Source organism: Molothrus ater, chromosome 2, assembly GCF_012460135.2.
Source record: "Molothrus ater isolate BHLD 08-10-18 breed brown headed cowbird chromosome 2, BPBGC_Mater_1.1, whole genome shotgun sequence".
NCBI classification, from domain to species: domain Eukaryota; kingdom Metazoa; phylum Chordata; class Aves; order Passeriformes; family Icteridae; genus Molothrus; species Molothrus ater.
In genome coordinates, this window is record NC_050479.2 from 15708774 (window position 1) to 15725717 (window position 16944).

At 42.1% G+C, this 16944-nt stretch overlaps 2 protein-coding genes across 6 annotated transcripts in view; both read left to right on the top strand.

Annotated features, from left to right (window-relative positions):
- The window catches only part of BCLAF3 (BCLAF1 and THRAP3 family member 3), a 33925-nt gene extending 19418 nt beyond the window's left edge, over positions 1-14507 (top strand). For all 3 annotated transcript variants that reach the window (XM_036383122.2, XM_036383130.2, XM_036383139.2), the window contains 3 exons: positions 3242-3337; positions 7691-7846; positions 9534-14507. In XM_036383122.2, the coding sequence (XP_036239015.1) occupies positions 3242-3337; positions 7691-7846; positions 9534-9563 (282 nt within the window). In that variant the 3' untranslated portion in view covers positions 9564-14507. The remainder of the gene's footprint in view (positions 1-3241; positions 3338-7690; positions 7847-9533) is intronic.
- Positions 14508-15527: 1020 nt separating this feature from the next.
- SH3KBP1 (SH3 domain containing kinase binding protein 1) overlaps positions 15528-16944 on the top strand; it is a 211470-nt gene continuing 210053 nt past the window's right edge. For 2 of the 3 annotated variants that reach the window (XM_036382203.2, XM_036382221.2), the window contains exon 1: positions 15528-15979. In XM_036382203.2, the coding sequence (XP_036238096.1) occupies positions 15976-15979 (4 nt within the window). In that variant the 5' untranslated portion in view covers positions 15528-15975. The remainder of the gene's footprint in view (positions 15980-16944) is intronic. The other variant, XM_036382211.2, reaches the window with a different exon arrangement.

Sequence of the window (16944 nt, forward strand, 5' to 3'; positions counted from 1 at the left end):
TAGTTTTGGACAATTATTCTTTAGGCTATCTTTCTGCAGTTTACTTCAATACTGAAGTGGGCGAGACAATAACATTAGGTCCAGTACAAATAAATTTGTCTCCTGTGGAAAGTTCTTTCTAAAGAATTGTAATCAGTTCCAGGTGCATGTGCTTGTTTAACCTGGGGAACTGGTGAGACCAGAAAAGCTTTTTTAATGTGTGTAGTATAATTCTAGGCCTTTTTTTTTTCTAAACTTTTTTTTTTTTCTGATGGCAGCAAAATAAGGAGGAGACTAACATAAGTTGTCATTTTTTATACACTGTAACTAATACCCTATGGAGAGGGTTCCAGGAGCCCATGGTACTTAGTTCTGAGGTCCATCAAAAGTAGCTTTCATGTAGTCAACTCTCAAGTGTAGCTGCTTTGCAGACAAAAAAGTGCCTCCTTCTGTGTAAAGAAACACAAGTTTTCAATGGCAAAAACATTACTTCTTCAAGACTAAGATTCAGGTCTCCCAAAGCGCGTGCCAGTGGCTCAGTAAGTGCGTGCATTGGGTCTGGAGTTCATTTCCCATGGCAGCCCTCCCAGTGCTGTGCTTTGCACTGGTGCAGACAGGTGCTGGTAGCACTGTTGGGCTCCACGTGGCAGGGCTGCCTCTCCTGCTTCCCACCCCACTCCAGTGGGCTGGGCCTGGGCAAGACCTTGGGAGGGGACATAGCCAGGACAGCTGACCCAAACTGACCATATGACCTCATCTGCTCAGTCAAGAGGAAGGAAATAATAAAAGCTCAGAGAAAGGAAGGAGAGTGTGGGAGGTAATTGGTTATTGTGACATTTATTTTCTGGAGCAACCACTGTGCACAGAAACCTGCCTTCCTGGAAAGTGGCTGCACATTGCCTGCTGGTGGGAAGTAGAGAAGAAATCTTACATTTTCCTTTGCATCTATGTGCAGTCTTTGCTTTTGCTTTATTAAACTGCCTTTTTCTTGACCCATGTGGTTTTTAAAATTTTATTTTCTCCCTCCCAGCCCTGCTGAGGGGAATGATGGAGCTGCTTGGTGGGTACCTGGTATCCAGCCAAGGTCAACCCACCACAGTAATACTGTAATTGCAAATAAAAAGGAGGTTGGTTTGAAAAAGACACTGAATTATTTCTGAATGTGGTGAAGATTCAGGAAGATTGCATTTTCATATTTAATAGTGAACTGCAAACGTGCAATTTTTAGGAAGTCCTGCACTGCAGTAGAGAGTAATTCCTTTGGAACAACAGTAACTGTGAAAGCTCAGGTATTAAAAATGCAAGACAACCTAAAGACACAATGGCTCTTAATGGTCAGCCTTTCAGAAGCTGGTTTGCAGACAAGTAGAAGAGTAAAAAACTTTAGTTAAGTAATCAAAATATAATATTTGTGATGTTAATATTCAATAATGGGGGATTGAGCTTAAACTTGAGAAAAACTTAGGCCTGAAAGGTACAATTGTGTATCTAAGCTTGATTGTAAGATTTGTCCATTTAGCCTTTTACCCTACTGACAAAAGGAGGCTGGCTGAAGAGTGAAGCAGAAAATCAGAACAAGTATACATGTGTATTTCCCCTCCTCCTTTTTTTCTTTTTTATTTTTTTTAGGCCTCTGGTTTAAGAACTTCCTAAAAAGTGGTTTGCTGTACCTTTGCATCAAGTAGTTCTAATGTTAATATTTCTGTGCATGTACTTTAGTCTTAAGGAAGGTGGGGATGGGGAGGGCTGTATCCAGAGTTAATTAAGGCAAGCTTTATTTTAATTCCTAGAGGTTTATTTTGAACTATAATAGGAAATTCTTCTAATTTTTTTTTCCACCTTGCTGGATTCCCAGCTTAAAGGAGGAGTGTACTTCAGCTAGGAGCTTCCTGATTTAATTGTGTTGTATGTAGAAAGTTAATTTGATTTTGTGGAGTGTCTTTATTTTCTTAGAATAAGGGAACTGGAAAGTTCTTATCTTTTTCTTGCAAAAACCATTTTGATCTCACTTCATAAAATCTTTCTTCTTCTCTTTTTGTTCTCTGAATCCTTTCTTGTCAAGGCATTGTAAGAAGCTGAATAGTTGACTTGCAGGCAATAACATAGTCTAAAAAAGAAAAAAGAAAGATAACTTAAATCCTAGTTAAAAGTTATCTTGGATTCTAACATCATTCCATTATATTTATAGCCCCCTCTCTCCCCACACCAGTATTAGCAGTTTTGCCAGAAGGGTTTGGTAGTTGTAGAGGATAGAAATTCTGGGAACAGCAAAGCATGCATTTGCATTTATTATTAAAGATTAGTATTTATGAAATATTTCAGGGGAGTTCTCTTCTTAGGTTCTTTTAAAAATGTATTTCAAGCTGATGAAATTTCCTCTATTAAGAGAGTTCAACAGCATTGGAATGCTTCTGGGATTATTCAAGAACGGACCATAAACAAACAAATTTAATTGCTTAGAGTTCATTAGCATGTTTGCTCTGTCTGCATAGACGACTTCAATATATACAAGTATGTGCCAATGCCTCTGTAAATATTGGTGATCATATGCAATGATGGATGAGAATGACATCTTCTAGAAGTAGCTGTCATAGGGAAAGTTGGAAAAGAGCCAAAGTGTGCAGGTAGGTCAATGAGGGAGTGCTCTGTTTTAGGCAACCACAGCTGTTGGATTCCAGCTGTTCAGTGTGTTGACACAACAATTTCAATACTAGCTGTCTGTGTAACTTGCTTTTGAAATTGTGCTTGTGTGGCAGGCAAGCAATTCTCAAATGCTCCCTTGAACTAAGGAGTTAAAAGTAGCATTTTCTAAGGACCTCAGTGTGCTACGCATTGTTTGTTTGCTGTGGAGGTGTGTGTGGGCTACACACTAAGGAGTGATGGCCATGTGCTAACCAGGAGCTCCAGAGAACCAATCCTGTCACCCTTGTTCCTGATGCAAGCCGTGACTGCTCTACTTGATACTTGCATTTGTTCTGGGAGGGAGGGAGGGATGGAGAGCCTTAATTGTGTTGTCATCTGCTTAGATCTCTCCAAGAGGAAGGCATTCCAGGAGGATGGTCTGTATCATCTTTAGATTCTGCTCGGGACTCTGCTGTCCCTTCAGCTCAATGCTCCTGTTACTCCTGTTCCTTCAAAGAGTGTCATTGTGTCAAACAGTACAAGACTGAATGTGTTGCATTATTTGTTAGTATAACCTGAACAATTTATGTTTTTTCTTGAATAATTTATTAACATGAAGCTATAACTGTTTTCCTACTAGAATTCTTACTATGCTTCAAAATCAAGTGACACTTACCCCCACAGACGTATTAGAGGACACCTTGAAAATGCAGGACCCATCCGAAGGCACTTTAAGGTACAGATCAGTTTTTATAAAATGTTTGTTATATAAAATGGTGGTTGAACCTGTTGAGTTTCGTAACAGGAGGCATTTATGAAGGTATTAAGTGCCATGAAAAATAGTATCATCAAAGCCTAATTGTTTCTGTTGGAATAATGGGAGGCTTAGCTTTTAGTAGGTGAGAGGGCTGGCAGTGGATTGAGCAGGGCTGTCCAGTGTTGTATGCAGGCAGTTGAAATAAGTATGTTACTGCAGAGTCAGGAATAAGAAATGCAGGAATTGCACAATAAGTAGAAAACTCATCTATCCAAAACCCAAGCTGCTGAGCTTTTTTCCTTCACGTGACAGAAGCCTGAGCTTTTTCCAAAGACTGGAAGATGTGAGTTGTGTTACTTTCAAAACTGTATTACTGTTATTTCATTAACCCATTCATGTAGGGATTTCTGGGTAAATAATGTCATGTGAATACCCTGCATACTGCTAGCTATGCATTAAAAAAAATTGAAAGTGAGATTTTATTCTTGGTACCTCAAGAGGGTAAAGAGATGGGCAACTGTGCTTCTTTCTCAGGTAGAGCAGTGGCCAACTAATGCCTTTTAATTGTAAAATGTATCCTGGGTTCAGCAGAAAAACAAAACATTTCCTTTTCTGCTGACAGCGGCATGCTCTGCATGAGTCCAGTTAGAATTGTTGATGTGAGAAAAGTATAAGTCAAATCTAAAACAGCTTTACACTAAGTTTCGACTTGAAATTCCCCCTACATTTTTAACATGCGTTCTTACGAGTAAAGTAATACACAGAATAGATAGTCACCTTTTCTGTTTTGTAGATAGTGAAGTAAAATTTCAGTGGCTGAGTAGCTGTCATTTTTGGATGAAACTTTGAAAGGTGGGGAAGTATAAATGTGGTTTGTGGGGTTTTTTTCCCCCTTCTTTCCTCCCACTCCACCCCAAACATAAGAGCTGTTGGATAAAAAGACTTTCTCCAGTTTAGGTGTGCTTTGCCAGCCAATCTTAGTCAGATAGCTGAGCTAACACCAGCATAAACTGCTGTCTTTATTCTGCTGGAGAAAGTCTTTTTCTAAGTTAAAAAGTTCAAAGTGTTCAAAGCCTGACACAACTATTTCAGCACCTTAGAAGATCATAGCCTGTTATTTTGTATCCCCTCTGTATTGTCAGCCTCCAGGTGATGGAGGAATCTTGCACTGACTGCTGGATCCCTGAGGCAGTGTTGGTGGTTGGTGCTCCTTTCATTTACATCACTCTGCAGCTCTGCTGATTGTACAAGCAGGAAAGTGTCCATTTAAGTTGTCACCTCACGTAGATATGAATATCTAGTGATCTGTCCCAGGATACTTTAATATTTATAGGGAAAATGGCATATGCACTTGTATTGCAGTTTGCTTATGTGTATAGCACTTTTATCATTGCCATGGAAACAGTGGTGTTGATTTGACTTAATTTCTTTAAATTTTTATGTTTAAATTCCTTTTGCACAACAGTTTTCTTGCTGTGCTGTTGATGAAATAGAGGTGACTTGACTATCTTCTACACTTAGGACTTTCTTGGCTAATTATTTAAAAGAGCAGCAGCATACAGAGAAACAAAAACCTCACCAAAAAACCCATATAGAATTCCATTCTCTGCCTTTCCCTCTCCCCATCTCCCAAAAAAAAAAAACAAGCCCCACACAGTTTTTTCTTGATATATAAAATAGCGGCATTTAAATTTAGTAAGCAAAAAGTGATGTCTACTCAGAGTATATAAAAAAAAACATATGGTCTGCACTATATTTTTGGGAAAAGAAAAAACTGCCTGTTCTAAAATACTTTATAAAGGATCTGGAGAAGTCTTACAAAATTTAAAAGGTCTTTTTTGTAATGACCCTTTATCATGAATCACTAAGTCAGCCTTTAAGCAAGTAAATGTAAAGTGATCTTTAAAACTAAACTGCATTCACTGCTTAAGAATAGTTCTGTGTGTTATTGGCTGTGGTGGGTTCACCCCTGCCAGCAGCACAGCCCCACAGAGCTGCTGCCACCCTCCCCTCAGCTCCCTTCCACTCCCAGCAGGATGGGATGGAAATGTGGAGAGCAAAAGTGAGAGAAGTCATGAGTTGAGATGAAGACAGTTTTAAGTAGTGAAGAAAAAAGTGATGCAAAGGCCGTCACTCACCATCTGTCACAAAGTGACTGATGCCCAGCTGGTCTCCAGGCAATGGCTACTTCCTCCAAAACCTCCTTCCCCCAGTTTCTGTTCCACAGGAGATCATATGGTGTATGACATCCCTGTGCTCAGCTTGGGCCACCTGTCCTGGCTGTGTCCCCTCCCTGCTTCTTGCCCACCCTGGTGTCCTTGCTGAGCAGCAGAGTAAGGAAGGAGGAAAAATTGTTGCTGCTGTGCAGGTACTGCTGGGCAATTTCCAAAGCACTGGTGTGTTACCAGTGCAGTTTTAGTCACAAATCCAAAACTCAGCACCATGCATGCTGCTGTGAAGAAAATTAACTCCATCCCTGCCACACAGTGCAGCCCTATATATTTACTCATATACCCTTATTTTAGAGCTTCAGGCTCCTAGGGATTGTCATTAGCATTATTTATAATAGTCCTAATGTAAACCTGGATTGTCACTTCAGCAGACTCTTTTCTTATTTCTAGACCAAAAGTTTTGATGTTTTCCACGTACTTTAGATTATCTTGTTTTGCTATAAGCTGTGTGTGACTGAGGTGCCTATTTGCCAAATATATATAATCTGTTAGCTTTGTCTGTAACTGATGCTCCTCTACAGTAATATTACTGCTGTGTCCTTCTCTCCCCACTTACAGAACATGTAGATGCTTAAGTTTAAATGTCTGAGCTGTTTATCAAGGCAATTTTCAATACCTTTCACCTTTTCCCCATCCCTTGCTTGTTCTAGTCCTTTGTTTATTGTCATACAATTGCAGTGGCAGACCACCAAGGCCTCCTTTCTAGTCACTGAAGTCAAGGGAACCATAGCAGGAATGGGGAAATGGGAACTTGAAGTGCTTTGTTCAGGGCATTATTCCAGCATTAAAAGTGCCCTTCAGTTTTCCCTGTGATAGGCACATAGCCATGTAATACAACCTAGTGCAAGGAAGTTCTTTGTGCCTGCAACTCTGATACTCTCCAGGAAAGTGATTGGCATTGAATGGGCTCTTGCAAGTGTCCTCCATCAGAGTAACCCTGGGGGAATGAATGATGGGGCCAGATTCTCACTGGTCTCCTGCAAAGTAGGTGGGTGAAATGATTTGTGAAGTAACAGAACCTCTACATTTGCATAAAGAAACCTCTGTTCTGTGCAGTTCTTTCTTTATTGTTCACCAGCCACACAGTGGAAAACACAGTGGAAAAAGTGGTTCTAAAGTTATTGCAATCTCAGAGCATGTGATTTTTCTTGAAGTGATCCTTACTCTGTCAAAAGGAGACATTTCACCACAGGAATTTTGTCATGCTCAAGAAGGGCTGTTTCTGTGACATATTTTGTTTTCTCCTGCTCTTCAAAGGTGTTTGTAAAAGATAAGAAGAATTTATATGGCCTGAAGGTTTTCTCTGATTGTAGATGAAAACCCATTGTTTAAATTTGGAGTGGCTGTTGAAAAACTTAAAATGGCAGTGTTGGAAAACTATGGAAAATTATGATAAATAACATTTTTATTACTCTAAAGATATTTACTGCCTATTTCATTGGAGGTCTGAATGCCTAGGAATGAAAATATTTTTCAAACTTTAGCTGCTGTGATCAGTGTTGATCTTGCTATATCCTTTCTGTGTTTTTATAATGCCTTTCACCTTTAAGTCTTCTGATACCTCTGTGGCCTCTGCTCCTAGTCCCACACTAGGTTAGTTTGCAGTTTTCCAGTGTGGAGGTATCAAAGGCATAGAAAATGCCTGTGTGTTCAGACTGTCAGACATTAAAGCTCTAGGAAAAACACTGTGTACTGACTTGTGTTAGTGTGACACTGTAGGCTCAATGTGTGCCTGCTGCAGGCTTGGCATCACTCAATTTGGTAGTGGCAGTGAGGTGTTGTCTGAAAGTTTTTTGTTGATGGACTGTGCCTCATTAATGGTTGAAAAAATGTTAAAATGTTGTACAATGCATTTATTTTTTTTCTACAAGGAAGATAATTTCAGATGTTCTAAACAGCAAGTGCAATAAAACAGTTCTTTGAGCCCTGTGGTCTAAGAAATAATACATGGACATAAAGGAAAAGGGTGTGCACTTGCAAATGCATGCTTCTGTCATTGAGTACTGGAGGTTTTACATGTGTATAGCTGTAAATATGAACTTTTTGAGTTTTGGTGCCCTCATTTTGCACACTTTTTTCTTCCTTTCCCCCACCCTTACAGAGCAACTTTGCAGATGGCCGTTTGCAACCCCATTATAAATCAGGCTTAGTGCAGAAGGGTTTATATATTCAGGCTAAGTACCAGCGGTTACGTTCTGTTGGTGTAAGGGGATTTGCCACTAATAAATTCAGAGATGGATTTTTGAGGAAAGAAAAGGTAAGTTGGATTAATTTATTTTTTACTGAGCCGTTTGTAAAATATGCATATTCATAAGATCCATTTCAATTTTTAAATCTCCATGGGATGACTTGGGTGGGATTTCCTGGGATATTGGCTCTTTGTACTTCACTGGCAAACTTGACTGTACACTCTTGTTTCCTCTCTGTTTATTCTATGGAAACTTGCTGAAACTTGCTTTGTGTAACTGCAAATCAGAGGTGCCCTCTGAGATTCTGTGGTTCCTTCTGTTTCAGTATTTTTTCCTCAAGCTCAGCTGATTTCTCTTCCTACTGACAGGACCAGAAATTGTGCCTTTGTGAAACAAAATATTCTGTCCTGTTTAATCTAAGAGAAGGATATTAATAATTTTTTAATACATGTGTGCTTCTCCTTTTTGTTATGTTACCGTAATTATGTGCTTTAAAGCATTCACTGGGGTGCTGCTCTGAACAAAATTTCCTGTACAATATAATGTCTTGTGTAAAGTGGTTTGATAAGCTTAAACTTTGATTTGCAGAGTGTATGGGCCAACAATAATCTTGAACTGCAGAAGAACTTTTGAGCCGTATAAAATGTTGCAGCTTTTGTGAGGATCAGTAGTTAAAACATACTAAATCCTTTATTAGAATTGATCAAAGTAGTATGAAGTTACTTGTGACATTGGGGAATTGGATTATATGAGCTACACAGCCCCTTGCAGCTCTGTGCTCTGAGTTTTTGTTTTGTAATTCTGTGTCCATCCAGCTACAAGTAAACACACTTGAATAAATAAGCATTTGTAGTTGGATTAGAGTTTAGCTCTTGGAGCACAGAAGCACCTTAAAGCACAGGTTCTTATGGCTGTTTGCAAAATTCCCTAAGTTTACAGGCCAGTGGGCAGAAGAAAAAGCCCCCAAAACCCCTTAAGGAAACACACTTGTAAGAAACAAACCAAACCAAACAAACGAAAACCACCCAACTATCAGAAAGAAAACCAAGCACTTGAAACAAGGTAAAGAGATCACTTGTTACTGAAGTATCTGGGCAAATATATCTTCTATTTACATGGGCTCTGAGAAGTATTATCTTTGAAGGCTAAATTGAATTGGAATTCGTGGAAAATAGGAGAAAGATACCCCCCCCCCCCAATTATGACCTTGTAAAATGGGTATAGCAATGTTACAGTTTTGTTGTTGTGAGCAATTTCCAGTGTTCTTCTATAATTGGCTGTTAAGATTCTTGTCTGGAACCTATAAAGCATACTTAAAACATGCTGGCTGCTAGATACTGAATCAGAGACTCATCAGTGACTTCTGAATTTTATGGGACTTCTTACACCTGGTGAATTTGAGTGTGTGAGTTAAAGTAAAATAAAACTTGAAGAATAAGTATGAAAACCATTTTCTTAACAGCATACTGTTTGCTGGTTGGCTAATTCTGAAAAAGCAAAACTGTTCCTGAAATTGTAGCATTTTGCCTATTGTAATGATAAAACTTGTTAAGATCTGTTAAACAGGTCTGAACATCTTTATTTCATTTGAAGTAATAATGATGCATATGTATTTTTTAAGGTGAACTATAGTTGTGCTTTTTGAGTCTGTAATTGAAAGAACCTTGCATTTTACATACAGAACTTAGGAAGTTTGGGAGGGTTTTTCTGCTATTACAACTGACAGTAATGATTTTCTTTTTTTTCTCTGTGTAGGGAAATCTAAATATTGCAACAGAATCCTGAACTGAGCTGAGATCCTGAAGTTGAAACAGATAACACAGCAAAAGGAGCATCTGTTCAGTTTTTGACAACTTTCTCAACACTTAAAAAAGGATAAAGGAACTAATGCTGTAACTTTCAGATTAAAAAAATAACTTTATTTTGAATGCTGCAGAACTTTTTTACAGTTTTAATAATTGCTTTTAAAGTACAGTATTCAATTGAAACATCATATTATGTACCTTTAGTTCTGTGTGCATACGAGTCTCAAGTAAGGAAGTCATTGAAGGGAGTTTTATTTATTGAATACTTTTTCTCCAAGCATGATGTTACAGATGGAACTTGAGTTGTTATACCTAGAGGTTTCTATGTTGAAAGTTTATTGCTAATGTAATAATAAAAAAGAAAAAAAAAAGTGCCTGAATTGTTTGGTAATAGCACATTAGCTCAGGATTTTCCAATTAATGACCTTTTAGGTTGTGCAATAGATTTTACACCTCTGTTCAGTCATTTCCATAAAACAGTATTTTGTATTACTTTGGATTAATAATACACTTGGATTTCTGATGTGTATATACATTTATAAATTGTTAGAATGTTGGGACAACTTTCAGCATTTGGTTAAAATTAATGGTAACAGGCAGTTATGTAAAGTACTGTAGCAGTAGCTTATAACTGCACTGAAAGCATGCTTGGGTTTGTTAGAAGATTGGTTGGTCTGTATTCAAAATTATTCTGTCTCATATTTCAGTGTATGAGATTCTTGACCAAGCCACATGTTCTCTAATCTTTTTCATCATAAATGATTTGATGATTTTGTGAATTCTAAAATTGGCGCCTGAAGTATTAAATTACAAGAAAACCAAAAAATGTAAGTTTTTGAAAGCGTGTCTTCTAACAAAGAAATAGTTCATAATTGAAACTGCTTTAAATGCAGACAGTTGGTGATTTTGTTCTGAATGATTCTCTGAAGTTTACCATACTGCAGTATTGTTAGGCTGTGTGCAAAACTCAAATAGCCAGACCTGTTTCATAAGCAGCTATAAACAGTATTGTGTTTATTTCCTGTTTATAGCCCTTGCCTTAATTCATTATCTATGGTAGGGTTGTGTGTATGTATTGCAGATCTGTTCAGGCTTCTTATTGACAGTAAATTAAAGATGCATAGCACGTAGTCTTAAGAGATGTTCTTTTTCAAGAAAAAAGTTAATTCACGATATCTTCAATACATGCAAGCAGATGTATTTCCATCTAGAATGAAGGCTGGTCTCTGTTGTGGCTAGTAGACCAGAATTCCAGTTCTGGGTTAGAGGTGTGTTCACAGGAAAGGAAATTTGGATTTTTGGGTGGAAAGCCAGGATGTGATTTCTGCATGCTTTTTTGTAATGTTTTTTTTCCACAATGCCTTCAGTAGAGAGACTGTTTGAAAATGTAATTATGGTTCAGAGCAGCTAAAATTATTGTGACTTGAGCTCTTCAGTTTCATGGGTGTTCTGCTTAGCGTTCATAGGGAATAGGGCAGGAAGAGTGCAACATTCATTGATGCCACAGTCATTCAATGATAACATATGGCTTGTTTCTAAAACACAGGTTTTCAGTTTAAATAACAATCATTAATAATTTAACTAGTTTTTTCAGTAACTTTAAAATGCATGGACAAAATGGGAATGGGAAGGAAAGGAACTCCCTGGACAAATAGAGGCAGGCAACCTTCTGCAGATAAGAAAGTGGTTTTTTACTTAATGCTGTCAGTGATTAATCTGGCAGAGTCATCCTGTGTAGATATACTGGGAGATAAAAATAAGGAACTGAAACAACAGGTTAAATGAGTCAACCCAAAGCAAATGTGGAGTAGCTGCAGTTCTGATCAGGCTGCTGGCAGGGGAGTGCAGCACCTGCCCTGCTGAGAGGGGCAGGTTTACCCTGAAGCCAACAAGTCCTTCACACTGCTCTGAATGTGCACTGTAAAAGATGTGAGAAATGAAACCATTTATGGTACAGGACAAACTACTGAGGCTGTGTTGTCTTACTCAACAGGATACTACTGTGTCTGTAAGCTTCCTGCAGTGTTCTTATTAAATTCTGGAAGAGAACTCTTTGTTGAGTAAAGTGGGAAAAGTGGATACATGAAGAAACTTCTGACATGGTAGTTCTGCTAACACTGTTTGGAAGTAATGCTGGAGTAGTCAGACTTCAGTCAGTTAATGCTGCTTTAACCAGGTTTCAACATATGACTGACTCCTGATTTTGTGCTTTATTTTATCTATGCATGGTTAATTTGTTTTGTACATTACAGTTTAGCTTTGTGTTTATTTCTGCAACTGGGAGCAATATATTGCAAAGAAGTTTGTGGGTTTTTTGGCTTGTTTGCTGACTTTGGTCCCCCCCACCCCATGATCCTAAGATGAATGTCATGAAATGTAGTCACTGTTTCAGTTGGTTTATCTTTTGTATGATCCCATTTGCTCAAATCACATTTTTACTGATAATTTTACTTAAATAGTTTTGGATTCTGTCATGATAGAACCTCTTGTATTCTAAAAAATGCACACAGGAATAATGACTTTTATAAAAATTCATGGCTTAGGTGCTAGAAGCATCTAGTCTATGATATGATGTGAGACATTGCTATGTAGATATATCTTTGTGAATTACAGAGACTTGTGTGTATATACTCATACCCAGTTCAGCTTGTTTATTGTTTTAGCACAGAAAATTCTGTTGTACTGGAATACAGTGTTTGATTGAGGGCAATGTATTGAAGTTACTGTTTGGGTTGTGAAGGCACAAGGAAAAGGCTTAAGTAGAAGAAAGGTCAATTTACTTGAATAACCTGGTGCCTTTCAATATTGTGACTGCATTGTAGAAAACACATGTACAAAGACTAAAGTTCGTTGCAATCTTTCTAGTGAGAGCATGGACTGATAACAGTTCTTGTTAAAACAACTGTTTACTTTAAATAGGTGTGTAAGCCTCTGTAGGAAAACAGTGACTCTTTCATTAGTAAAGTCTGTCACTGCATTGGAAGCGCAAGTTAAAAATGTGATTGTCTTAAGAGCTTTCTAGCTTTCTGTTTTACACTTTGAAAATACAAATGTGAATTGCCTTTGTTTTGTTTAGCTTGAAATGGCTGTTAAATGCTGTCATTTTCAGTTGTTCACATGTGAAATTTTATTTTTAATTGCTATCCAAAACGTAATGGGTTTAATATGACTAGAGTCTTCCTTTTAAGTGTCTGAAATACTCAGTTGCTATGATGTTTGCATTTATATTGCTGATCCATTTAATTTTTGCATAAATTGATTAGAATACTTATTTTAAATTTGTAATTATTGAGTTCACAAGGTTCACAAAATTCTGGGCCAGTAAGAAGCAACATATTTGCAAGGTTTCTGTAAGCCTGCCTTAACTAATAATTGCATGTTTGAAATAATTTTACCTGATAGATATAGATGGTCTTGAGACTTGAACATAGCTGTCTCAACTCAGGTAACTATTAGCAGAGGATAGGAGTAAGTCCAGCTGATCCATCACCTGCTGTGTAATGTTTACCTGCTCCCATCTTCCCTAGGGCCCCAGGCTGAAATGCTGAGTTTTATTTAAATGAGCTTAGTTGCTTTACAAACACAACCAAACCCCAGGATTACACTTTTGTGGCATTAGAGGCAGAGTTCTCAAAACTTGCTTGTTATGCATCAGAAAGTAATTTTCTGCCATGTCTGTGAAATGGATAATGAGAGTCTCTTGAAGAAGGTGATAAAAGATCATAACAAAGAGAGACTGATTTCTCAGTATTCACCTTAGAAGACTGTAAATAGAGGGATTTCTTTAATTTCCTTGCTTTCCTAAAGGAAGGTGTTTCCCATACTGTGTTGAAATCCACCTCTTGCCTTTCTTTAAGCATCTGAACAGCAATCTACAAGGTTCTTTGTGGGAGAGCCCTCTAAAAGACAGACTTCAGACTTGCATCCTAATGAATCTGAAAAAAAGATGTTTCTGCACGTAACTCTGGCCCTTGACAGACTTCATTCCATTGCCACAGAATTTGAAGATAAGATGTTCTTCAGCCTCCTTTCGAAGGAAGGAAAGAATAAAAGCCATTTCAAGATTGTTGAAAGCCTCCTTGTGACACTTGATTGCCTAACAGACCTTAAGGATAGCCATGAACATTTAAGTGTGTTCTGTTTTGAGCTTTGTGAACATTATTTTTCAGTTTCAAGATCAGAGAAAACTCTTGTCATAATACCTGCCCCTTCCTTCCATGCCTGGTGGTTTTTGTTGGGGGATTTTGAGTAGGTATTTAGACACATGGTTTAATAGCCTGCCACTTTTAATGCAGTTTTCTTTTGTTCACTGTTCATTGCTCTGAATTTTGTCTAAGCAGTCTGAATCTCATGTTGACTTTTTAATATTTCATTTTCTGTAAATAATGTAGTAGATGGCTTTCATTTTGTGACTGGCTTCTCACATCTTTAGTATTGAGGGAGGAGGCAGTGGAAAGAGTTGTTGTTCAAGTGTGTTCTTCAAGGAATAAAAAAAGCCTCATTGTTTTGTTTTAAGAATAGCAGGAATTTTTTACTCCCATTTGAATGAGGGGAACTAATGTCCACTTCTAAGGAATAGATTGTTGATGTTATTTATACTGTAGTTTCTCAAGGACTGTCTAATGTGTGTGTGTACGTGTATGTGCACATGGAAACACACTGTTAGAGAAGCCTTTAATTATTTGTAAGTGTGGATAAGAAATGACATTTTTAAACTACTGAAGCTGGAGTTAAATGCAAATGCATTTTAAGTCTGTAGTCTTTGAGTCCATGACGGTGCTTTTGACAATGTTACTCCATATCTAAAAGCCTCGTTCATAAGGATATATAGAAAGATGTAGGTATGTTTATATGTATGTTTAACATAGTTTATATAAAATAAATGTAAATTTTGTTTCTACAGACAATAAATGTTTTCACGAAATTTTTACTTATAAATAATTCAGTTATTTGATTCAGTAGTTATTAATGTTTGGTGTAATTTTCAGGGTAAAAAAAAAGAAAAAGCTTTTTTCAAAATCTCTTGTGCAGGGAGTGGAAAGTGGCAGTTTTCTGTTTTCATGCACAAATTAACTACCTGAGGTAAGAACAGGCTGGTTTTGCTGCTGTTTCATTAATAGTCAAGGTGCTCATGCTGTAAAATGTTACCTATACTTTAATACCAGCTTTTATTTTTTTTTTAAATCTGCGCTTCTCCTCTGCTGCTATTGTAGGTTTTTTCCCGAGGGTCTTTACCTGTGGAAGGCGTGCCTGTGCAGAAGCCTCCCCACCCTCCTTCCATGCCTTTCTGTCCAAACATGTTGCTGATGTGTGCGCACTGTGACTGTAGCAGGGGTTTCGCATCTTCCTGCGGTTCGAACAATCCGTGCTCCTGTGCGACGCTGCTCTTTTTAGTGAAGCATCAACACTACCCCAAAGGCGCTCTTCATCTTCCCTTTTTGTCTTCCTTTCTTCCTTCCCTGCTCCTAAACCCAAACCTGGAGCGGTGTGTGCGGGGAAGGTGGGCCGGGCAGAGACGAGGGGCGCTTGCGGCGCTGCCGGTGCCTTTCCCAGTCAGTCGCAGCGCCCCGGGGCAGGGCCGGGCCTGGCACGGCTGCCGGGGCCGTGCGCGGACGGGGCAGGTGCGGGGCCAGGGTGCGCGGTTCGGAGCCTGTCCCGCCGCCCGGGAGCGCTCTGGGTCTTCCCCCAGCGCCCATCGAGGACGCGCCCCGTCCCCCTCCCTGTGCCCAGGGCGTCCTGCCCCGGGAGGGCGGGAGCCACCCCGCTCCCCGCCGGGGCTCCGCTCCCCGCCGCCCCTGCCCCCGCCGGGACCGCGGCGCGGCTCCGCTTCCTGCGCCCTCCCCGCCCTCCTCTCCCGCCGGCCCGAGGCGGCGCAGCGGCTCTGGCGCAGTCTCGCGACACTTCCCGCAGCGCGGAGCCGGAGCCGCCGCTCGCCCGGCAGCAGCAGCGGCAGCCGCGGCGCTCGCTGCCCTGCCCGCGCCTGGGAGCCCGAGCCGCTCCCGCCCCGCGCCCCGCCACGCTCACCGCCCGCCCCTGCCGCGGCTCGGCGGCATAGGCTCCTCCGGGCGCTTTCGCCCTGGGCTGCCTTTCCCGGCGGCAGCCGGGACCCAGGTGGCTGCAGGAGCTGAAGGCTGAGCCCCTTCTCTCGCCTGATTTCTGTATATTTCCTTTTTCTCACACACGCCGAGGGAGCCGCGGCGCAGGACGCAGGATGCAGCCCGGCTGCGGCGGGTGCTGAGCGCGGTGGCCGCCGGAGGAGGGAGCGGCTCTGTCAGCGCCTCCGCTCCGCGCGGCGGCGGCTCGGGCGGTCCCTCGCCCCCTTCCTCGTCGTGGCTACCCGCCCCAAACTTTCAGCCTGTTGTCGCTGCCAGGCGAAGCCCAGCTCGACATAAATGGGTGAGTTCAGGCCGCCGAGGTGGCGGTGCCGCGGGTCAGCTGGGGCTCCCGGCTAGCCGGAGGGGTGCATGTGCCGCTGGGGGCGGTGGGAGGGAGGTGGCCGCCACCGGCCTCCGCTCCTCCGCCTCACGGCTTTTAACTTCTCCTCCCCTCCCCCGGCCGAGGCAATAATTGTTTTCATGTGACAGGCGGAGAGGTCGGTGTTGGCGGCGGCGGGGCGACGGCCGGGCGCCCCGCGGGGCTGCCGCTGTGGGTGCTCCCGAGCGGGGCTGACGCGGTTACGAACCCTCCCGAGCATCCCGGCCTCGCCGCCTTCCCGCCGGGCACGGCCCTCCCCGGGCACTCTGGGGTGTGGTGGCACCGGGCCGGGCCGGGCGGAGGGAAGAGACACCTCCGTGCCGGGCGCGCAGGTTGCGCTCCGAGGGTTGCGGCGGGGAGGGATGCGTCGCCCGTCGCTGCCCCGCACTGCCCCGCACCGCCCGTCACTGCCCCGCACTGCCCCGCCGGGCGGGGGCGGCCGCCGGGGTCCTTGTAGCCGCGGCGCGGGGGGCGGCCGCGTTCGGCTGCCGCTGCCCGTGAGGTGTCACCCGCGGACTTCGGGAAGAGGCAGCGCCTGGATGCCCGGGCCGGGCTGGGCAGCGCCCGTTACCTGCGCAGGGGCAGGCAGGGAGGATGGGGTGAATTGTCCCCTGATGCGGGCGAGGCGGCGGCAGCGGCGGTGCCAGGCGCGGGCTGAGCGATGCGCCCGGGGAGTGCGGCTGCCCTGGCTCGCTCTGCCCAGCGCGGTGCCCGGCGGAAAATGACGGATGGCGGGAACAAAAGAAGCGGCAGCTGTCGGTGGGCAGCCTTGGTGCACACACCGGCCGGCGTCTGGAGACAGCAGCGAGCGGTGCTCCGAAACAGCCGCTCTTGGATGTCCCCAGGCCCCCCGCTGCCCGCTTCGCTCAAGGCGGCGGAAATGCGGT